Source organism: Arachis stenosperma, chromosome 3 (genome assembly GCF_014773155.1).
Source record: "Arachis stenosperma cultivar V10309 chromosome 3, arast.V10309.gnm1.PFL2, whole genome shotgun sequence".
NCBI lineage: Eukaryota > Viridiplantae > Streptophyta > Magnoliopsida > Fabales > Fabaceae > Arachis > Arachis stenosperma.
Window position 1 is genome coordinate 32,028,392 of NC_080379.1, and position 25,445 is coordinate 32,053,836.

General features: G+C 30.5%; 1 protein-coding gene across 3 annotated transcripts; it reads left to right on the forward strand.

Annotated features, from left to right (window-relative positions):
- The first annotated feature begins 18,450 nt into the window (after positions 1–18,450).
- Positions 18,451–25,314, forward strand: LOC130969927 (diacylglycerol kinase 1-like). Of its 3 annotated transcripts, none has more exons than XM_057895849.1 (13): positions 18,451–18,676; positions 19,466–19,673; positions 19,818–19,940; positions 20,043–20,171; positions 20,522–20,607; positions 20,923–21,046; positions 21,606–21,654; positions 21,870–21,952; positions 22,506–22,570; positions 23,057–23,131; positions 23,959–24,046; positions 24,175–24,291; positions 24,749–25,314. In XM_057895849.1, exons 2-13 carry the CDS (start codon positions 19,479–19,481, stop codon positions 25,088–25,090), a joined length of 1,476 nt encoding a protein of 491 aa, XP_057751832.1. In that variant the 5' UTR covers positions 18,451–18,676; positions 19,466–19,478; the 3' UTR covers positions 25,091–25,314. The 3 variants fall into 3 exon arrangements, with proteins under 3 accessions (XP_057751832.1, XP_057751833.1, XP_057751831.1); XM_057895850.1 differs by lacking the exon at positions 18,451–18,676 and adding an exon at positions 19,131–19,276; XM_057895848.1 differs by lacking the exon at positions 18,451–18,676 and having other exon boundaries at positions 19,360–19,673.
- Positions 25,315–25,445: the final 131 nt, after the last annotated feature.

The following is a 25,445-nucleotide window of genomic DNA, read 5'->3' on the forward strand; positions in this document are numbered from 1 at the left end:
AGTGAAGGTCCAGCTAAAGACAGTAAAGAAGCGCTTGCTGGGAGGCAACCCAGTCATTAGGAGGTTATATGATTTGTTCTTACAGAGGCAAGTATCAAAAAATGAAGGAATTCACAGAGTTACAGAAGGATTCAGCTCAAAAAGCAGAGAAAATGAGCTTACTGGCAAAAAAACGCCAGTAAGGGGCATTTTGGGCGTTAAACGCCAGAATGGGTACCATTCTGGGCGTTTAACGCCAGTAATTGTACCATTTTGGGCGTTAAACGCCAGAATGGGCACCATTCTGGGCGTTTAACGCCAGGTGTGCAGCATCCTGGGCGTTTTGGAAAAACGCCCAGTGATAAAGGAATTCTGGCGTTTAACGCCAGCCAGGGCACCTGGCTGGGCGTTAAACGCCCAAAAGGGGCATCAATTGGGCGTTAAACGCCAGAATGGGTGCCATTCTGGGCGTTTAACGCCAGAAAGGTGGGGGGGACCACAACTTCGTTTTCAACTCAGATTTTTTCAAACTTTCCTTTTGTTACCCAATCTCTTCTACATAAATGCACTTCAACCTTTCATCATTCACTTTCAAATCTTCACAAATCAAAACCATTCTTCAAATCTATTTCAAATTAATCCCAAATTTTCTTCAAAAACTCACCCTTTTCTCAATTTCTTTCCATATCTTCTCAAATCTCCTTTCAAATCTCTCTTTTTTTTCGAAAACTCCCCTCCCCACCTTATATATTCACGTTTGGCTCCCTCATTCCATCACACCATTCGAATCTCCTCTTCCTCCCCCTCTCTTCTCTCTTCTTTCCTTTCTCTCGCTTGAGGACAAGCAAACCTCTAAGTTTGGTGTGCTTTTCCGTGATCACTAAGCCAAGGTTCATCAAGATCATGGCTCCTAAGGGAAAACAAACCAATTTAAGAGGAAAGAAAGAGACTAATCCAAAGAATCTTTGGAATCAAGAGAAGTTCTTAACCAAAGAACATGAAGACCATTATCACAAAATAATGGGTCTGAGGTCTGTGATCCCGGAAGTTAAATTTGATCTGAAAGAAGATGAATATCCGGGGATCCAAGAGCAAATTCGAAACAGAGGATGGGAAGTTCTAACCAATCCTGAGATAAAGGTTGGAAGGAACATGGTTCAGGAATTCTACTCAAATCTGTGGCTGACAGATAAACAGAGAATGACTGGAACTGCTTACCATACCTACAGAACCATGGTCAGAGGGAAAGTTATGTACTTCCATCTGGACAAAATAAGAGAAATCTTCAAGTTGCCTCAACTGCAAGATGATCCTGACTCCTTTAATAGGAGGATGGTAAGAGTAGATAAAGGGTTGGATCAAGTTCTAGAGGACATATGCCTCCCTGGAACTAAGTGGATAACCAATTCTAAGGGTGTCCCAAACCAACTCAAGAGGGGAGACCTCAAACCAATTGCAAGAGGTTGGCTAGACTTTATTGGGCGTTCCATATTGCCCACTAGCAACCGTTCAGAGGTCACCATCAAGAGAGCAATGATGATTCATTGCATTATGCTTGGAAAAGAAGTGGAGGTTCATCATGTGATTGCCTGTGAGATCTACACAATTGCAAATAAAAATTCCACTGAAGCCAAATTGGCTTACCCAAGCTTAATCTCCTTGCTCTGTAAAGAGGCTGGGGTAAAGATGGGAGTAGATGAATTCATACCCATTGAACATCCAATCACCAAGAAGTCAATGGAAGGACAAGTGCAAGACAACTCTATCAAAAGGAGGGCGCAGGAGTTCCTCCCTGAATTTCCTGAAATTGGCTACTGGGCCAGCCTAGAAGCATCTATCACCAAGTTGCAAGAGACTATGGAGCAACTTAAGGAAGAACAGCAGAATCAGAACTGCATGCTCTGCAAATTGCTGAAGGAACAAGAGAAGCAGGGGCGTGAAATCCAAGAGCTGAAACGCCAAAAGCTATCCTCTCAAGCTGAGGGAGCATCCACTTCTCAAAATTAAGGTTGTTGAGTCCTAACTCTGTGAAAACCTCTATCATTAGGAGCCTATTTTTCTTTTATTCCTATTTTTATTTTTTTTTAGTCTCATCTTATATCTATATTTGAGTCTTGTTTTTAATTCATAATTAATAAAATTTATGCCTTAAAGTTATGAATGTCCTATGAATCCATCACCTCTCTTAAATGAAAAATGCTTTAATCACAAAAGAACAAGAAGTACAGGATTTCAAAATTATCTCTGAAACTAGTTGAATTGGTTTGATGTGGTGACAATACTTTTTGTTTTTTGAATGAATGCTTGAACAGTGCATATGTCTTTTGAATTTGTTATTCATGAATGTTAAAATTGTTGGCTCTTGAAAGAATGATGAAAAAAGAGAACTGTTATTGAAGATCTGAAAAATCATACAAATGATTCTTGAAGCAAGAAAAAGCAGTGAATACAAAAAAAAAATATTTTCGAAAAAAAAAGAGAAAAAAAAAAGAAGAAGAAGAGAAAAGAAAGAAAAAGAAAGAAATAAAGTCGTGATCCAAGGCAAAAAGAGTGTGCTTAAGAACCCTGGACACCTCTAATTGGGGACTCTAGCAAAGCTAAGTCACAATCTAAAAAGGTTCACCCAATTATGTGTCTGTGGCATGTATGTATCCGGTGGTAATACTGGAAGACAGAGTGCTTTGGGCCACAGCCAAGACTCATAAAGTAGCTGTGTTCAAGAATCATCATACTTAACTAGGAGAATCAATAACACTATCTGAGTTCTGAGTTCTCATAGATGCCAATCATTCTGAATTTCAAAGGATAGAGTGAGATGCCAAAACTGTTCGGAGGCAAAAAGCTACTAGTCCCGCTCATCTAATTGGAGCTATGTTTCTTTGATATTTTGGAGTCTATAGTATATTCTCTTCTTTTTATCCTATTTTGATTTTCAGTTGCTTGGGGACAAGCAACAATTTAAGTTTGGTGTTGTGATGAGCGGATAATTTGTACGCTTTTTGGCATTGTTTTTAGTATGTTTTTAGTATTTTTTAGTTAGTTTTTAGTATATTTTTATTAGTTTTTAGTTAAAATTTACTTTTCTGGACTTTACTATGAGTTTGTGTGTTTTTCTGTGATTTCAGGTATTTTCTGACTGAAATTGAAGGTTCTGAGCAAAAATCTGATTCAGAGACTGAAAAGGACTGCAGATGCTGTTGGATTCTGACCTCCCTGCACTCGGAGTGGATTTTCTGGAGCTACAGAAGCCCAATTGGCGCGATCTCAACGGCATTGGAAAGTAGACATCCTGGGCTTTCCAGCAATATATGATAGTCCATATTTTGCCCAAGATTTGATGGCCCAAACTGGCATAGCAATTCGGCCTCAGAAATTCCAGCGTTAAACGCCGGAACTGGCATAAAACTTGGAGTTAAACGCCCAAACTGGCATGAAAGCTGGCGTTTAACTCCAGAAAAGGTCTCTACACGAAAATGCTTCATTGCTCAGCCCAAGCACACACCAAGTGGGCCCGGAAGTGGATTTTTCTGTCATTTACTCATTTCTGTACACCCTAGGATTACTAGTTTACTATTAATAGGATCTTTTGACATTGTATCTGTACCTCATGACACTTTACACGTTTCTTTGTGTACTTCTTACAGCATGAGTCTCTAAACCCCATGGTTGGGGGTGAGGAGCTCTGCTGTGTCTTGATGGATTAATGCAATTACTACTGTTTCTCATTCAATCATGCTTGTTTCCATTCTAAGATAATACTTGTTCTTAATCCGGATGAATGTGATGATCCGTGACAATCATCATCATTCTCAACCATGAACGTGTGCCTGACAACCACCTCCGTTCTACCTTAGATTGAGTAGTTATCTCTTGGATTCTTTAATCGGAATCTTCGTGGTATAAGCTAGAACTGATGGCGGCATTCAAGAGAATCCGGAAGGTCTAAACCTTGTCTGTGGTATTCTGAGTAGGATTCAATGATTGAATGACTGTGACGTGCTTCAAACTCCTAGCAGGCGGGGCGTTAGTGACAGACGCAAAAGTATCGATGGATATTATTCCGGCCTGATCGAGAACCGACAGCTGAATTCCGCGTGCCGTGACAGGGCATATGCAATCGCTTTCACTGAGAGGATGGGAGGTAGCCACTGACAACGGTGAAACCCTACATACAGCTTGCCATGGAAGGAGCCTTGCGTGTTTGAAGAAGAAGACAGTAGGAAAGCAGAGATTCAGAAGATGGAGCATCTCCAAACCTCAACCTATTCTCCATTACTGCAATACAAGTAACCATTTCATGTTCTTTTGCTTTTTACAATCAATCCTGATAATTTCTGATATCCTGACTAAGATTTACAAGATAACCATAGCTTGCTTCAAACCGACAATCTCTGTGGGATCGACCCTTGCTCACGCAAGGTATTACTTGGACGACCCAGTGCACTTGCTGGTTAGTTGTGCGGGATTGCAAAAGTGTGATTGCAATTTCGTGCACCAAAGCCCCTATAAAGATAAAATCCGCCAATGGAGAACTTGAAATAGCTTTGATAAATGATGAAGAATTGAGTAAACAGATTGAGAAAATTAAGGATCAACAAAAAAGATCTAAAATTGGATGGATTCATATTAGTACTATACAAGTCTTAATCAAATCTACATATATGAAAGGAATTAATTCACCAATAAGCTTAGCAATCTGTGACAAAAGAATTACTGATGACCCAATAGATCAAATAATTGGAATTGTTCATGGAAACTTGGCAAACGTAAATGTTAAATTCAATGCCCATCTTGGATATGCTATACCTTTATCAACTGAAAATCTTGGAAGATCTATAAGTTTGTCTTATAAATTTCACAGAAAGAATCTAATGGAACAAGACGATGAACCATTTTCAATTACATACGCAATAAATTATGCTTTAACAAATAGCCATCATAGTATAATATTTAAAAATAGAGAAAGAATTTATGTCGATGAATTATTTCAGAAAATTGTAAAGACAGAAATACCAAAATATAAAGCTATTGAAAATCCAGTTCTTTTACTAAAAGAACCATCAGGAAAATTATTTTCAAATAAGAGAATCCAAAATTAATAGCCCGTTAAGTTTATCTAAGTTAAAAATCAAAGAAGAAAATTCTGAAATAAAAGAATTAACAAAAAAGGTCGAAAAATTAAATGAAACCCTAAACACTAAGTTATGACAATAAATAAAGAAAAAATATATGTAACCTATCAAGACAAGAAACAAGAGCTCTTTGAAAGAGAAAATCGGTTGAATTATTTACAGTTTTCTGAAATAAATCAAAGAGCATTTAAAGCTCTAAAAATAATCTATGACAAATTGAAAGGAGAAGTTGAAGAGTTAGAAAAATTAATAGAATCTCTAGAAAATAGTGATGAATCGATGATAGAATTTGCAGAAATTCTAAGATAAATAATGAAGTATACAAAGATTGAAAGACCAGAAAACAAAATAAAAAAAAGGGCGAAAAAATTAAAAAGTAAAATAAAGGGGTATAAAAGGGAATTAAATAATCTTCAGTTCGAAATTAATGACCTTATAATAAAAAGGATAGAAATAAGAATAAATATAAACAAGTTGAAACTAAACTTAAAAAATTTATAAATGCCTGGAAAACCATATTATGACTTAAAAGAATTAAAGCTGTTGAAAGAAAAAATGGAAAATGAAGTTGAAAAATTAAAAAGATATTTAGAAACAACAGAAAGTGTAGAAATAAAAGAGGTTTTTGAAGATTTGAAAAATTATATTAAAGAAAAAGACAAACAGATAAAAGATTTTATATACAATAATCCATACAAAAAAGAATATTATAAATTAAAACAAGATTGAAAAACTATAAAAATGAAATCAGAATTAGTAATAGTAGAAATTGTCAATACTTTTTATGAAATTGTAAACTATAAAGTACCACCAACCAAATCTATACAAATTATAAACTTATTCGAAGCAAAATATGAAGAGTTAATAGAAATTTTGAAAATAGAAATTACATTTAAAAATTGGTATAAGAGCCAAGTTAACGATTAAGGGTAACACTTTCTCTTTAAGCAACACTTTTAGTGACACGCTTTTAAATCAATAAAAAACAAAAATCTGTAAATCTGTACAAAAGTACATCTGTAGAGTAGATGGACCCATTTCTCTTTCTTCGAACTTTCAACCAAAATAGGGGAAAAATAACTCTAAAATTCAAATAACCTCTTCTTTTCAAATTAATATTCCTTATTTTAGTTACATAAATTATTAAATTTTATTAATTATTATAAATTTAAAAAATATCTTTTATTAATCACCATATTTTTTCTCTCTTTATAATTATGATCTTTACCAATATTTGCTATTTAATAAATATCTAAAAAGTATAAAAGGTATAAACTAATTAATAATATTAAAATTAAAAGAAACAATTAATTTAATATAGAAACAAACATAAAAAAATAATTAATATGAAAAGAAGAAAGTAATTAATTTTGATAATATAGGAATGATAATCGGTTGAGGAGATTAACTTAGTATATTGTTATCGATCACTAATATATATTTTGGGTGGAAATTTATTATCATAGTCATTTCTCTATTGTAGCTAAAACATTATCCCTTTTTGTGTTTGTTTTTTTAGAATAATAAATTTATATGTACCAGTACACTAAAAATATAATATATAAATTATATTATTCACATCAGTATTTCATTAATTTATTTAAAAATGTATATCGTAGTGATACTAAAATATTTTTTATAATTAATTAAAAAATATTTTTTTAATTATTTAAAAAAATTAAAACATTTTTTTATCTTCGACAAACACTATCCTCTTATATTTAACAAATATTAAAATTAAATTAACTTAAAATTTTTAATTTTAAATTTTAAATAATTTAGAATAAAAAACATAAAAATAATTTGAGAAAAAAATTGCTCTTCATCTTCTTTTTTTAACTTTTTGGATATAGGAAAGAAAATAGAAGAAAAGAAAATAAGAGGAAAGAAAATGAGAGAAAAGAAAAAAAATAGAGTTATTTGTATGTTGTTTGAATTAAAAAAATGAATGAAAAAAATAGAAAAAAATATTTGTTTGGATGGAAAAAATGAGAAAAAAGAAAATTATAATAATATAAAATTACATTAATATCCTTATTTATATTATATGTAAATTATAATTTATTAATGATAAGGGGCAAATGTATAATTTTATTCATATTTGCCCTATTTTTCTTTATTTTCATCTCATTTGTGGGGAGAAAATAATTTAATGGGTCTCACACTATTTTTTTCTTTTTTTTATTTTCTCTTCTCATCCAAATAACAAAAAACTTACTTTTCCATCAATTTTCTCTTCTCCCATTTTCTTTCCTTTCAAATTCTCTCAATCCAAACAATTAGTAAAGACGCAACGACTACTATAGTTTTGACGGTAGAGACAACACATGCACTCAGCCTTGTGCTGAAATTGCTAGAGATGTGACCCGGTAGCGGAGCTTAACTAAGACAATGGGAGGCCACTTTTTATAAAAAAAAATTAGTAGTAGTTGTTCAAAATAAAGAATAATTCAGTTGGCTTAAATGCTTCTTGCTGCTTTGCTTCTCGTTATAAAAACACGCTTTGCTTTGCTTATCTATTCAACAAGCAACATTCCATTTGTCTTTGAGTTCAAATATAAAAAATTAAATATTTTTTATTTATTTAATTTAATATTATTTTATATTTTATTATTTAATTAATTTAATTTTTTATATGATAAAAAATATTAGAATATTTAATAAATATTGATATTATTGTATTTGTATAAATTAATAAAAAAATTCAATAAATATTATAAATTTTAATATTCATCTTCTAACTTTTTTTCCATATTTGACAAAATATATATTCAAATTTTTTATACAAAATAATGATAAAAAAATCAAAGAATTGATGCATTTTTTAAGAGGAATGCTAATATTCAAGAAGGAGAACATATAACTTTTACAATATCAACACCTATAGATAGTTCTTCTACTTTAATGAATCACGAAGAAAGTGAGATACAACCTTCAAAAGTTCAAAGAGTTGCATCTTATGAGTTTGACCTTAATTCTTTGGAACGAGACTCTGGGGAACGGCTTCAAATTTGGCAATATCACTCAAACCAAAGAGATGAGGTTAGATGAGCTTATCTTAAATGGGATCCATATCAAAAACATTTTGACAATTATCATCTATCTGGTACGAAGCATCCAAGACGATTTCAATATGCTTGGTTTGGTATTTTTTCTTCATAGTTAGAGTATTCACCTTCTGAAGATGCTGCATATTGTTTATTTTGTTATTTGGTTAGCAAAAAATCCAGTGGACGTAATGGGTTAGATATTTTTATTAGTAAAGGATTTAGAAATTAAAAAAAAATTAATGATGAAAAGTATGGTGCTTTTCTTAAATATATTGGAGATCCTTGCTCACTACACAATAATGCAGTTGGAGCATGTCTAGATTTACTGAATTAGACAATTGACATCCAAAATGTAATTGAGGATCATACTTATGAGGAAATTCAAAAGAATCGATTACGTCTAAAATCCTCCATTGATGCAACTCGTCGGCTTACATTTCAAGCTTGTGCTTTTAGAGGCCATGATGAGACTCCAGAATAAAAAAATTGAGGTAATTTTCTTGGAATGATAAAACTCATAGCATCTTACAATGATGAAGTTGCAAAAACTGTGTTAGAAAATGCTCCATATAATGCTAAATATACTTCACATCAAATTCAAAAAGAAATCTTGCATATACTTTCAAACAAGGTGAGAAAGCATATTTGTGAGGAAATTGGAGATTCCAAGTTTATCATTGTAGTAGATGAATCTCATGATGAATCCAAAAGAGAACAAATGGCACTTGTTTTGAGATTTGTTGATATACATGATTTTATTCAATAGCGTTTTCTTGATTTTGTACATGTCAAAAATACTATATCATTAACTCTGAAACAAGAATTGTGCAGCATTCTTTCTCGATATGGTCTTGATGTCTCTAATATTCATGGTCAATAATATTCATGGTCAAAGATATGATGGCACCAGCAACGTGAGAGGGGAATGGAATGAGTTACAAGCATTATTTTTAAAATATTGTCCTTATGCTTACTATATCCACTGTTTTGCTCATCGATTACAACTTGCATTAGTTGCTGTATCAAGAGAAGTTATTCTTGTGCATCAATTTTTTTCAAAATTGACTTTCATCGTCAACATCATTTGTTCTTCTAGTAAGCGACATGATGAGTTACATGCTGTCAAGACAGATGAAATTGTCCATTTATTAGAGATTGATGAACTTGAAACTGGTAAAGGGGCAAATCAAATTGGTACTTTGAAACGAGTAGGTGATACTCGATGGAGTTCTCATTTCTCTTCTATTTGCAGTTTGAAAATTATGTATGGTGCAACGTTGACTGTTTTACAAAAGATTATTGCTGATGGATCAACTTATTCTTAGCGTGGTGATGCATATAGTGCTTACAATACCCTGACCTAATTTGAGTTTATATTAATCTTGCATTTGATGAAAGATATTATGGGAATAACTGATATTCTTTGTCAAACTTTACAAAAGCATTCTCAAGACATAGTTAATGCTGTTCAACTAGTTCATTCTACAAAAATACTTATCCAAAGCATGAGAGACCATAGATGGGAGGAATTATTAAAAAAATGTGAAATCATTTTGTGAGCAACATGATATTCTAATTCCTGATTTAACTGCTTCTTATGTTGCAAGGCAAGGACACTTGCATCACCAAAAAGATCATATTACAGTTGAGCATTATTTTAGAGTGGAGATATTTTTAGTCACAATTGATAAGCAATTACATGAGTTAAATAGCAGATTTAATGATCAAACAATGGATCTACTAAGTCTGAGCTCTACTCTCATGGCTAAAGATGCTTACAAAAAATTTGACATTGCTAAGATTTCTACTCTTGTTGACAGCTACTATCCCGAAGACTTTACTAAACAAGAGAAGATTAATTTGCCTTTTCAGCTTCAACTTTTTATTCTTGATGTTCGTTAGCATCCAAAAATGAAGAATTTGTCAACTAGTCATGAATTGTGTAGATGTTTAGCAAAAACAAAAAAGTCAAAAGTATATTACTTGATTGATAGATTAATTCGTCTGATATTAACTCTTCCAATTTCTACAGCTACTACAAAGCGATCATTTTCAGCAATAAAAATAATAAAGACAAGGTTAAGAAACAAGATGGAAGACGACTTTCTTGCGGATAGTTTGATTATTTACATTGAGAAAGAAATTGCTGAAAAGTTTAGTTCTGATTCAATTATTGAAAATTTTAAGTCATTAAAAACTCGAAAAATATCATTATAAACTATTTTATATTTTTTATCTGTAGAATTATTTATTTATTATCTTATTAGTAACAAACTTAAAGAATAATTATATTTATAAATTTTATTTTAATATAAATATTATTATTAAATTTTTATGTTAAATTTTCGCTCCAAAATTTTATTCCAAACTCCGCCACTGGATGTGACAATGTTATTTAAATTTTTACGAACTCTTCTTTTTCCATCACGAATGCCACCATGGTTGCTCAAAGTTAAAAAGAGAAGAAGATGAAAATTTGGTTTTTTTTGTTGGTTCAGATTTATCTTTTCGATTTTTTATTTTAAATTATTTAAAATTTTAAATTCATAAATTAAAGTTAATTTGATTTTAAAATTTATCAAATTTAAAAGAACAATGTTTGTCAAAGATAAAAATAATTATGTTTAAGTTTTTTTTAATAATATAATATATTTTTAAATAAAAATTTAAATGCTTATACGAATAATATAATCCGCAAGTCGCATTTTTATTTGTCCATATTTTTATTGTATCAATACTAAATTTATCATTGTAACAAAGTATACGTTTTTTATTTTTCACAGCTACGTGGTTATTTATGATAAAAGTATTATTTTAAATAGTACAAATTTTTAAAAAATGAATTAGAAAAAGTTAAAAGTCTACAAGACTGTGGCAATAGTATTAACGATGGTAAATTTTTTTATTAAAAAATCATTTTTATTCATAGAAATAGCTAAATAGTACTTAAAAGATAGTAGAAAAAATAATAATTTTAAATCTAAAAAAATAAATATTTTCTATGTTAAACTATAAACTGAGACGAGACACAATATTTGATTATAAAGAATCTTAATGAGTGAAAATAGAGACAAATTGGAGTCTTTCTCATTTGTAAATCAACACAAATGTGTTATAATACATAGAATACGTCTTCTTGTCCGAATAGGCATGTATATTTTTCGAATCTAAAAACGTTTTCGTAAATTTTTTTTTCAAAGTATATTTCTCTTAGATCTAGAAAGATGCTCTACTATAGTAAAAATCACCATAAAAAAAATAAAAATACTACAAAAGAGAGATAAAATACCAAAAAAGGTTATTAAAAACTAAAATTTAGTGATAAAATTAGGCAAAAGACAATAGATAAAAGAGAGAAAAAAAGAAGAGAGAGAGAAGAAAGAAGAAGGAAAGAGAGAAAAGAGAAGAGAGAAATAGAGAGAAAAAGAAGAAGAGAAGAAAGAAGAAATGAAATAGAAAAAAAGGAAGGTAAGAAAGGTGGGTGGAAGAGAGGGGAGAAGAAAGATCAAAAATTAAGAAAAAGAGAAAGAAACAGAAAGAATAAAGACAAAGAAAGAATGAGTGAAAGGGAAATGGAAGAAAAGGGGAGAGGGCCACCGCTGACTTGTGGTTGGTGTGGCGGCGGCAACCCTCGAAAGGGATCCTTTTATTTGTTCTTCAAAGAAAAAAGAGGGAGAAGAGAACAGGAAAAAAATTTTCAGTAAAACAAAAAATAATGATTGTAACTTTATGTGAGAGTGAAATGAGAAATATATATATATATATATATATATATGTGTCTGTTCTCTGGTGGCTAGAAGAGAGGTGGCCAATGATGGCAAAGAGTTGACTAACAAATAAATAAACGACACCTGTTAAAGAGGACTATGAATGTAGATGTGTAATCAGTGACGGACCCAAAAAAATTTAGTCATTAGGGCAAAAAAATAATAAAATTTAGGTATAGATTTTTTTTTTGTTCTTCACAATATCCAATAAGTTAAGAACTAATCTATCATGACTTTGAGTTTTATTTAAGAGGGTCAATGAGTTGCTACACACACGAAATAAAATTTGAACTCTCAACACTTGTTTAAGCGGACGATTAAATTAATCACTCGATCAACCCAAATTTAGTTAGACATATTTAAAATTTTAAATTAAAACTATCTATACATATTGATAAGAATTAGAAACATACACACAATCACTTATTATAATATTTAAAATAATAAAAAAATAATTTCACTCAGTATAATATTTAAAATAATAAAAAAATAATTTATAATGACTTTTTTATTTTTAACAAGACTAAATATTATTTTTCTATATATATTCTTAAACAATTATTTTATTTTTTATTATCTCGTATTTAATTATAAAATCTATTTATTATAATTTTTATGGTATACATAAATCTTTTATCCAAATTAATTACTATAATCAAGACCATTATAATAATAAATATTAATAGAGTATATTAATATATTGATAATATATTTTTTTATGTTAAATATTTTTTAAAAAATCACTAATAATTTAAATTGTATTTAATTAGAAAACTAAATTTTAATTTAATTATCAACTAATTAACTAATATAATAAAATTAATTATCACTATTTTTTGAATTTATTTATTTTTTATTTTTTATTTTTTATTTTTATATTAAATTAAATTTAATAATATAATTATTATTAAATGTTAAATTTAACAAAATATTTTTTGTAACATAAAATATAAAAAAATTATTTATATTTTATTTAGATAAATATAATATAATAAAAGACTATATATAGATATTAGTTTTTTTTAAAACTCTGTGAGAATAAATGTCCCCTTCTCTTTTAATGTAAGTCCGTCCCTGCGTGTAATTAAAAGTTAACGGAGATTAATGTGAGATAATTTTTTCGTTGTTACCACACATTAAGTCATTCACCAACATAATTTACACATTTTTCTTTCATATTAAAGTGACAAATTATCTTTTCAAAACTAAATAAATTGATTTTTGCACAATCGTTTCCCAACAGTCCTCATGTGGAGGGAACCAATTAGAATTCCCTTCTAATTTTGAGTGGCCCTATTGTTAACACGTCTAAAGACAAAAGAGCCTCTCATGGCCAATTAATTGATACACTCAAAACACTATCATAATTACCACCAGTAGTTATGAGCGGTCTTGTTTTTACCCACGATTAGCACACCTTCCAACCCGATAACAACTGGCGCCACACCTCTTACGATCGCAGGCCTCCAACGAGGACAAGGACCCACTACTCCTCTCTATAGCCCCTAACTTCAACAAAAGAGAATACCATATTAATGATAAAAAATACAGGACAAAAATTTACTTTCGTGATTTTAAAAAAGAATTTTATCCTTTAACTAAAATAATTACTACTTGAAAAATTAGTACAGAACAAACCGTAAAATTTTAATATCCACCAAAAAAAATTATAAAACTATAAGTAGCACATAATTTAAAACTAGAAGCCACTCCGTATAAAGATAATAGAATAGAAGAAAATGTAGACAAAAGATATATTAAAAAGGTACATCAACAACTTAACTACACCAACACAATCCTAGATATTATGAAAAACCAGTTAGAACGAATTGAACATAAATATAAACAATTTAAACCCATAGAAAAACTTATATATAAGTTTCAAAGTCCTAATGTAATTAAACTTTAGAACAAATGTAGAAGCAGACATTGGCGAGTTAAAAGAAAAACTTAAGTCCATAAGTTTAGAAAAAATAACTGTTAATACAATAGAAATTAACAAAATGACACATAAGAATCAGTATTATAACTATTATCCAAAACTAAGAAATTATTATCCAAGACCAACTCCGACTGACGTAAGCCTTGAAGAAAGAACACAGCTAGTACAAAATAGTTTTACTGGATCCGAATTAGTTGAATGGAATTTAGATGGGTTAAGTGAACAAGTCATTTTAGATCTAATGTGTAGTATAACTATGGCAGCAACTGTTTATAAGACAAAACGAGCTACTGATAGAGAAGTAGCAGTCATGATCACACAAGGGTTTACGGGGCAATTAAAAGGATGGTGGGATAACTTTTTAACTATACCAGAAAGAGAATTAATCCTAAGTAATATAAAACCAAAAGACCAATCACAAGACGCCACAGCAACCTTAATTTTTATAATTATAAAAAACTTTCTAGGAGACCCAAATATTTTTAAAGACAGAATAGGAACCCAACTAATAAACTTACGATGCCCTACAATGTTTGACTATCGATGGTATAAAGATATTTTTATTTCTAAAGTTATGAGGAGAGATGATGCAGCGATCCCTTTTTGAAAAGAAAGATTCATAGCTGCCCTACCTAAACTCTTTTTAAAAAAGGTTTTACAAAAACTACAATCTTTATTCGGTACTCAAATACCATATGAAGGCCTAACTTTTGGCCAAATACATAATATAGTAGTACAAATCGGAATAGAAATATGTACTGACACTAAATTAAAAGAGAAAATGCGAAAAGAAAATATGAGTAATAAATGAAAATTAGAAAACTTTTGTCAACAATATGACATTACAACTGAAAAAGCATCTAGCAATCAAAATAGAGTCATTAAAAAAAATACAAAAACTTTTGGGAATAGGTATAGGTATCAATCGAAGGAATCTTACACAACAGGAAATAAACCAAAAGAAAATTACAGAAAAAAACAAAAGTGGAATAATCAAAAGAAAAGTAATAAGAAACAAATAGTTTGTTGAAAGTGTAAAAAATCAGGTCATTATGCCAATAACTGCAAAACAGAAGAAAAAATAAATAAAATTAGTAATGAAGAAGTAAGAAAAACTTTAGTGGCTATATTAATCGACAATGAATCAGAAAGCGAAATAGAAAAAGAATATTCTTCTGATGATTCAAAAAATTTTATACAACAATTAAATATACCATCTTCTTCAGAGTCTTCTGAAATAGAAAAAGATTCGTGTCTAGGACCAAAAATATGTAACTATGATAGTTGTGTAAAATTTTTAAATGTAATTACGAGAACTCAAAAGTCAATCAATACCTTAACTAGAGAACAAACAAACACTTTAATTTCTATAATAGATAAATTAGGAGATTCTCCCTTAAAAGATGAATTTTTATTTTAATTAAATGATCTGATTAGAAAAGAAGAAAAATTTAAAGAAGAAATAAGGTCAGTAGAAATTAAGAAAATATATAATAAATTTAGAACACTTAAAGAAAAAGCTTCTTTAAAACATTTACAAGAAGAGATAAAAATGTTAAAATCCAAAATTTTTAAATTGAAACAACAAAATATATCTCTTAATTATAGAGTACTAAAATTAGAAGACAAAAACATACTAAGATTACAAAAAGAAAAAGAAAAATTACAATCAATAGAAGAAGAAGAAATTAAAATCCAATTAATTATATTAATGAATTATCATTATTATTTAACCAAAAATGGTATACACCTATAGTCATAATAACTGGAATAAAGAAATTTGAGTTTATAGCTATGATAGACTCAGGGTATATGTAAATTCTATAAAAAAGGATTAATACCTACTAAGTACTATGAAAAAATAACTGAAACTATTGTCAAAGCAGAAAATGACAAAATGACTATAAACTATAAGATTTATAAAGCAAAAATTTGTAAGAAAAATGTATACTTTTCAACTACCTTTTTTCTAGCAAAAAGAATATCTCAACAAGTTATATTAGGAAATTCCTTTACTCTACTATTATACCCTTTTACGGTAGATGCAGATGGTGTAATCACCTATTGTATACAAAACCAACCTATTCTATTCAAATTTATACAAAAACAAAAAAGGAAGGAACTAAATTTACTACAACAAATGGCTACTTCACAAATCAATATAATAGAAAGAAAAAAAAGAAACAAGTTAGTTTCATGAACCAAGAAATTATATATAAGAAAATAGAACAACAATTAGAAAGTCAAAAAATTCAGACGCTAATAAAAGAGATAGAAGATAGGATAAAAAACAGACTTGTGCAGCTTAAACCCAAAAATTTTTCATTATAGAAAATTACATGAAACATCTCTACCCTGTGAAGATGACTTTAATGAAAAAGATATCTCCACTAAAGTCAAACCAATACAAATGAACAAAGAATTATTGACATATTATAAAAAAAATTCAGAAATACTTAGATAAAGGACTAATTAGACCATCAAAATATCTTTGGAGTTGCATAGGATTCTATGTAATGAAAACTTCAGAAATCGAAAGAGGAGCTCCAAGGTTAGTAATTAATTATAAGCCTTTAAATAAAGCCTTAAAATGGATAAGATATCCCTTACCAAATAATAATGACTTAATTAAAAGACTAAGTAAGGCTACTATATTCTCTAAATTTGATTTAAAATTCGGATACTACCAAATCTCAATAAAAGAAGAAGATCGATATAAAACAGCTTTTATATTATCCTTTGGACATTATGAATGAATATAATGCCTCAAGAATTAAAAAATGTACCAAGTAAATTTCAAGAAGTTATGAATAATATTTTTTATGCATGTATAGATTTTACCATAGTCTACTTAGACGATGTTCTTGTATACTTTAAAGGAATAAACCAGCATATTCAGCACCTAGAAAAATTTATTAACATTATAAAAGAAAAATGGTCTTGTCCTATCTGAAAAGAAAATGAACATATTTATAACAAAAATAAGGTTTCTAGGATATGAAATTTTTCAAGGAACAATTACTCCGATTAAGAGATCTGTTGAATTTGCATAAAAATTTTCAAATGAAATTATTGACAAAAAATAATTACAAAGATTTTTAGGATGTCTTAATTATGTAGCCGAATTTTTACCAGGAATAAGAATTTTATGTGAACTTTTGTATAAAAGGCTAAGAAAACATCCTCCTCTTTGGACAGAAGACATGCTAAAATAGTTCAAAAAATTAAATATTTAATAAAAAAAATTCCTTGTTTGCCCTAAGGCAAGTCTAATCGTAGAAACAGATGCTTCAGAATTAGGGTATAGAGAAATACTTAAACAAGTCCTTCCAAACTGCTCAAAAGAACAAATAGTTAAATATCATTCGGCTGTATGAAATTCAGCCCAGAAAAATTATGCTACTATTAAAAAAAATATTAGCCATTGTTTGATGTGTTTCATGTTTTCAGGAAGACTTGTTCAATAAAACCTTTTTACTCATAACTGATTGCAAAGCAGCTCCTAATATATTAAAGAATGATGTTAAGAATTTAGTTTCTAAACAAATATTTGCTAGATGGCAAGCTATATTATCATGTTTTGATTTTTCTATTGAACATATTAAAGGAGAATCAAATGCATTACCTGATTTTTTAACAAGAGAATTTTTGCAAAGTAAAAAAGGAAGATTATGGTTAACCTCTTGACCAATTAGCAACTCCAATACAAGCTAAATAATTATCTATTAAACCTTTGATGATGTCACACGTTGTTAAAAGTAAAAAATCATCAGCATCAACTAAAAACTTATATGAAATCCCTACACTTAACAGATATATATTATTATAGCTATTACAATGATGTTAAACACCATACTTTTCAATAAATTTTCTTACCTCCATTTTAAAATTAAAAAAGTGAGAATACAATCAATCTATATTCATAATATCTGATTTTTTTACTGAAATTTTCACATTATTAATTTTTATGAATTATGTTGTTGGACTGTAGAACATACAACTCAATATGTGTCAAATTGTTAAAATACTATGCAGAAATAATAAAATTAGAAGTATTACATAATATATTTGTACTTTATGATTAAATATAATTTTAAATTAATAAAAATAATAAATAACATTTTGAAATAATTAAATTTATTTAAATATTAATAAAATATCACTATTTTAATATTTAAAAATAAAAAATTAAAGTTATCTATTATTTTTTTAAAACATCAAAAAGTAAAAATTTAACATTTTCTATATACAAATTAAAAAATAATTAGAAAAACAAGTTAATATTCTTAACATTTTCTTGTTATATTATTATTTATCATAAACAATATTATGTATTTAATTTCTAATTTTCTACTCTATTTCGTCAGAAACTCCACCCAAAACCACCGGGATTGCTCTTCACAGTTTCGGTCTTTCTGATATGAAAACTCTGCTGACGTGGCATAATACTCCAGGTCATCGATTTAATCTATTCTCTTTTTTTCCCTCCATATTCAGTGGGTCCCTTTACCAAGACGAAAAGGTTAAAAAACTATCTTTAAAACATATTTCTAATTTTTAAAATCTAAATCAGCTTCCAAAACTCATTTCGAACCAAAGAAGGAAAGGCAAACGAAAGGAGCAAAAAGCTAAACAGTTTTTGGTTTAAATAAATTCTCTTTTCCCTGCTTGCTGATTGCATTGCTCTACCAGAAGAAGGAATCTACAGTTACTTCTGGGCTAATTCACTAGAACACTATATTTTAGCGTGGATCATTGGTCGGATATTGAATATCTCTCTCTACAGAAGCAAAAAATCAAGTTTGGGTAAAGCATCTTCTCTTTTTTCTAATTCATCTGATTCTCTTTTCGTTACAACTAAGTCTCACTTTCTGCGATACCTGTTTGAACTATCGCAGCAAAGACCTCTGTGGCTGATGCAAACTAAACAAATAAAAAGTAAACTGCAACTTATTTGTTTATTTATTTATCTTTCACTTTTTATTTTTGGCGGAATCATATCGATTAGAATAACTGCGATTACGTAATTTGCATGATGGTTTTGGTGTCGGTTGTAACTTTTAACAAATAAAATGCTTGACATTTCGGTGTTCCTTTGTTGAATTTTCGCCAAGTTGGTTAAAAGAGCAAAGGGACAGAGTTAAGACGCGTGAGCCTTTTTTTTTTTATTTTTTCTGTTGGTTAGGAGGTAGTGGTTCGATTCAGTAAAGGAACTTTCTTCTTTCTCTTTTTGATCTTTAGCTTAAGACACGAAGCAATGCACCAATCCTCGTTGCTGAAAAAGATAAAAGAAAAATTGTCTGTTGTGTTTATCAACTTCAACTAAATTGAACTATCTAAGCGCAAATACGAAGACTTCAGTGTCCGAAAGTCTTTTTCTTCCGCTAAGTTATTTTCTTTTTCGAAGTATGCATCCATCCTCTCCTTATTAGAATTATTTAGAGTTGGACACTTTTAGACTTAAACGTTAAGTTTTTCATGAACTTATTTCTTTTTTAATTAATTTGAACAGTTGTACTTTTGGCCTAAAAGGTTGATAGGAAATATTGATTTCGATTATTGATACATATTATCTTGTGTGATGAAATTACTCAGGTGTAAAACATTGATGGCTTACAAGAATAACATTGGAGGAATGAAGGATTTTGCCATTCCGGATTACATACTCGTCCCCGGAGCAAAGATTCACAATGATTATTACATACCAGAATGCCCTTTGATAGTTTTCATAAACTCCAAAAGTGGTGGTCAGCTTGGTGGCGAGCTTCTTACTACCTATAATTCCCTCCTCAACAAAAATCAGGTAGGTACATTTATTTTGTGGTTGCCGCGGGTTGCAATGTATTTGAAATTGTTGACTTAAATTTGACATGCTGTTTGAGCTACAACTTTTCACATTATCTTTGGTTATATTGATATTGATTTAGGTGATTCTGTATTTTTCAAGGTTTTTGATTTGGGATCAAATGCTCCCGATATGGTGCTGCATCGGATTTATTCCAAGTTAGAAAAGTTAAAGCACAATGGAGATACTTTTGCTGCTGAAATTCAAGAAAGATTGAGAATAATTGTACGTTGATAAATGTACTTTCTATTTTTAGCATGCTCTAGTGATCTTTGTGTCTAATAACATTCAATTACTCCTTATCTCTAACGTATTCATAGCAATCAGGTTGCAGGTGGAGATGGTACGGCGAGCTGGATTATCGGAGTTGTCGCCGATCTTAAGTTGCATCGGCCACCACCAGTTGCAACAGTGCCATTGGGAACCGGAAACAATATCCCCTTTTCATTTGGATGGGTAATTTCCTATTTTCTCAATCTGCTAAAATCTACTAATTTGGTGATAACTCGATGGATTTTTCTGATGGTCTTTGTTTTTAATTTTTCCTCATCTGGATATAAAATCATAGAGCATTTTGTTACCTTACTATGAAGACTAGGATCAATTTTCATTTTGTAAAAAGTTTTATGGTTGTCCAAGTTTTTTTCTTGGACACCAGATTCTTCATGGTTGCGGTCATATATATAATGCCTGACTTACAAGATTGATATATTAATCAACTCATATCTAAGAGTAATTTCCCACTTTTGACTTTACTCTGTGATGGAATTGGGACATAAGTTTAGTGTGATTTATTGTACGTTCAGGGAAGGAAAAATCCTGGTACTGACAAAGAAGCTGTTATGTCATTCCTGAATCAAGTAAAAGATGCAAAGGAACTGAAAATAGACAGGTATTTCCCCTACTTGTTTGAGTTTCCAATTGTAGTGACACCTTTCACATAAATGCACAATTATTTGACTTCATTGTTAACAACTGTTCAACTTGACTTCAAGAGTCCAAAAAATGATATGGCTATCAAAGTCGCAATTTTCAGTAGTAAGAAATCAAAAAGAATAATGGGAGTCTGATCCGCCTGTACAATGACAGAATTTAATATAACTGGAATCTTATGTTAATTATTTTCCTATTGATATTTTTCTCCTTTGGTGTTTTTTTTTTTTTGTTTTTTTTTAGTTTATTTCTAAGTGGTCAAAATGATTTTCAGCTGGCATGTTATAATGAGAATGAAGACTCCAAAAGAAGGTTCTTGCGAGCATATTGCGCCTGTTGAGCTGCCGCATGCTATGCATCCATGTCATCCTGTCTCTCCAACAGATAAACTAAACTTGGTCAGTCCTTTGTCCTTCACTTTTTTTTTTTCATTGAAAAATCATGTGCAGAGCATTAAACTTCTAAGTTCAAGAATTTATTGTCATTATACAATTGGAAATTCCATGAAGGAAATATAGAAAAATATAAGATTCTTGAGAGGTTGTCCATAGCAATAGAATAGTGCTATTATAAATGAGACAACTTGTTCTGTTTTTCAAAAGTGCTTCACTGTTGAAATATCTTCTCTCTTTCGAATATGTCCTCTGTTTCTCCATTGAAGAACTCTTGTCCCTGATTTATACACTGCAAAATCGTTTAAGGAAGACATTTTAGACGTTTTTCAGGAAGTAATAATAATTTTGGTGATTGGAATTTTTTGACCCCTCTCTGTTTATTGAAGCTCTTCTGTTTCTGTTTGGGTATGTTGGGTGTTAGGGTCTTGGAAGGCTTGAACTGTAAATCAGACTTCACTTTACTCTTTTGCATTTCTTGCTTGCTATTTCTTGTTATTCTCTTTTCCTAAACAAGTCCACCACCATCCCTTTGATGCATATTTGTCACTCGTTATTTTCTCAGGAGGGTTATCACACTTACCGTGGGGGATTTTGGAATTATTTTAGCATTGGTAAGAAAATCAAACTTATCTTATAATTTTGTTTAAATGTGTTGGCCACAATTGCATTTCTGAAATTTCGATAAGTGTACATTGAAAGTAATTCTAAGTGGCCAAAGTTGCTTAGCCAATAGGGTATTCCTTGGGAAAAGATGAGATCTAGGATATTAGGTTAGTGTAAGGCTGTAAGCAGCAAGTATTCCTTTTAATGTGTGTGTTCCATGCAGGAATGGATGCTCAAGTATCATATAAATTTCATTCTGAAAGGAAGTTGCATCCTGAAAGGTTCAAACATCAGTTATATAATCAGGTACCTAGTTACTCACATGTAACATAAGAGTGTTCAAGTTAATCAAGCACAACATTTTTGTTTCTATTTGTTTGATCTGACAAGTTTCTTGCCATTTTTTTTCTTTCAAATTGGTTAAGCACATGTTACCTGTGCCTTAAGTTTTAGTTCTTATTGTTTACTGTAACGTCTAGTTTAGATAAATTTCTAGAATTTATTCGTTGAAGACAGTATAATATGTCAATTGCTTGGTTTAGTTCACAAACCAGTACATCATTAGATGAATTTCTTGTGGTTGGGATGCATCTCCCTATTCTCTCACACTATTCTTACGTGACATTAATAAACAGCATATGTCATATTAAGTTTCTTTAGAGTGCTTAGTTCATATGTTTAATGCAACGTCTATTTTGGATAAAATTACTGGAATTTATTCATTCAAGACATATTTCAATTAACAAGTGACTTGATAATATGTCAAGTTCTTTATTTTATAAACTTCATATATGGTTTGATTCTTTTCATGCTATACGACTTATGTTTTACTCTATGTTACTTTTCATTTTGTAACCAGAGTTGCTATTTGAGGCTTGGTTGTACACAAGGATGGTTCTTCGCTCCTCTGAAATCTTCGGCGTGGTTGGTATTTAAATAATCACCAGTTATTATAACTTAGTTCATTAGAAAAAAATAAGTACAATTTATTTATCACAATAATATCCAACTATATACTAGTAGATTTTTTACTAAATTTGGTTAATACCTACTTGCAGTCCTCAACCATTGCAATTGAAATGCAGAGAGTATTTGATATTTGAAACTTTCGTTGATCTCATGCTTTATGCTAAATTTGTTGTTGTACCAGATTAACATATCTACACTAATATAGTCTAGCATAAAACATTGGTGATGATATGCTAAATTTTGAATATTAACTCAAATTTAGCCAAGTAGTTTGGATTCTTTGATAGTAAATTGTGACTGGCATAGCTTCCAGTTCCAGATATCATTGTGTTTTGGGGTGATAGTTTCTGTTGGACACTTCTTGTTTTTGCAACTTTGTTCTATTTTAGTTTTATAATTTGCCTTATATCACTGTGGTCTAATTTGGAATCTTTAATTCAGGAAAATTGCTCAGCTGGCAACGGTTAAGATAATGAAAAAGCATGGTCAGTGGGAAGATCTAAATATACCACAAAGGTAACAGAGTTCTAAAATTAGATTCATGGATTATCTCAAAAGTAATGTTTTTCAACAAATATCAATCAATCTTTTAAATTATTTTTTCATTTTAAATTCTAAATCCTAACCCTAAACCCTAAAACCTTCAAAAAATCAGAATTAAAAATCTAATTTTACAAAAAAAAAATAGCTAATATTGGCTAATTAAAAATTGATTTTCTATACTTTTTTCGTTTTGAAATATGTTGCACTTGAACTGATTCAATAGATGTATTGTATGCGAATAATGGTAGGTAGTGGTACTTCAGAAGACAGTGGACACCCCATATTTTGATACCGGAAAATCTTTTTTGAGTGCCCTGTTCTGAATAATTTTGTTTAGAGAAAGTATAGGGAGCCAATAGTCTAAACGTACAATGTGTACAATTGAGGTTTAGGAAGTATTAAAGATATGACCATTAGTGTTACATTGTCCTGTCAGGTTATGCTTTTGGGATGAGTGGATTCATGACATGATATTAGAGTTCTAAATCTGAAAGGTCAATGGTTCGATCCTTGGTGAACTCTAAAATCAACTTAAATGTTTTCATTTCCCACCGAAGATCCGTTTCAGAATTTATACATGAAACTTCAGCATATTGCTAGAATAACTAGCCTTAAATCTGCAAATTTGCCTTATTCAGCTATTGCAACTGGTAGAATTTGGCGAATTATGTGTTTGGACTTTGGAAGGAAATAAATCTGTCGATTCTGTTTATTATATACATTATTATGCATATAAATATATTCCCTATTTTTAATTTTGAAAACCAATTTAATGTAAGAGCTTGACTTTCTATTTGCAGCACAAGGTCAATAGTTTGCCTCAACTTGCCCAGTTTTGCTGGTGGACTAAATCCTTGGGGGACACCAAACAGAAAGAAATCAATTAACGTAAGTCCCAAATGTTGTCCATCTCTGATGAATTCTGCATCCAATTTGTATCTTTCACTACAAATTTTCATCAAAGAACTGCGCAGAACTAGACACTGACTGGATCATTGTATTCTTTTATCTTGCAGAGGGACCTTACTAATCCTTATGTGGATGATGGCTTATTTGAGGTGGTTGGTTTTAGAGACGCATGGCATGGTCTTCTTTTGCTTGCACCAAAGGGGCATGGGACTCGTTTGGCACAGGTACGAGGCATTGGTTTCCGGAATAATTTTCATTTTTTTTCATCCTTTCCAAAAGCTTGAAACTCAAACCATAACTATTCTCCTACCATAGGGAAGTCGATCAGGAATTAAAAGGCTGCGTTTGGATAATGTTTCTAGGATAGAAATACACACGAGACAAAGACAGAGACAGACAAAAATTCTTGTCTTTGTCTTTGAGATAGAAAAATTGCATCTCTAAATCTCTGTCACCCCAACCAAACGAATTATGTCTTTTGTATTCCTGTCTCACATACAGCATCCAGATGCAGCCTAAAAGGAAAAAAAATATATATATATATGTTCCACTGTAAAGCTGTTTCGGTTCTCTAGTATTCTTTTAATTTCTGACATTTTTTGTGCTTGAAGAAATGGTAATGTATGGTTTCTTTAATTCTCACTCTTTCTTCCTTCCTTCCTTCCTTCTTTGATGACATAGACGAGTAGAATCCGTTTCGAGTTTCATAAGGGTGAAGCTGACTTCACATTCATGAGGATTGATGGAGAGCCATGGAAACAACCCATCCCTAAAGATGATGATGGCAGAGTAGTTGTTGAAATATCTCACCATGGACAAGTGACGATGCTTGCCACCTCATCATGCCAATGTAAAAGTATGCATGATCCCTCCTCCTCCTCCACACCCGCTACAAGCCAAGGAGAAGAAGAATTTAGCACCACCGATGACTCTTCATCAGAAAACTCCGAACAGCGACGCAAGTTTGGTGCAGCTGACACATTTAAATATACCGATGCCATTCAATCGCTTAAGTTAGATTAGTCTTGCTATACTCACCGCAATTTAACATCTAAGCATGGTTTTCAACTTTTTTGGGGTCACCAATTATTTTTTGGTTTAAACTACCAATTTTAATTTTTCAAGTAGAAAATGAAGTAGAGGGAGGAGAGAAAAGGGTCGATGTACAGAAGTTGATTTAATTAGGATATAAATGGAATTTTTGCTAGTTATATAAAGGACCATAAGACTAGGAGTAAAATTTTATATTATAGGTTCTTTATGTTCTTTATGATCTCATTGTCGATTTTTCATAAAATTGTATTTGCCAACTTTAATCTGAGTTATGGCTCACAACTTGAACCATTTTAGATTCAACAATATTCTTAAAATTGTATAT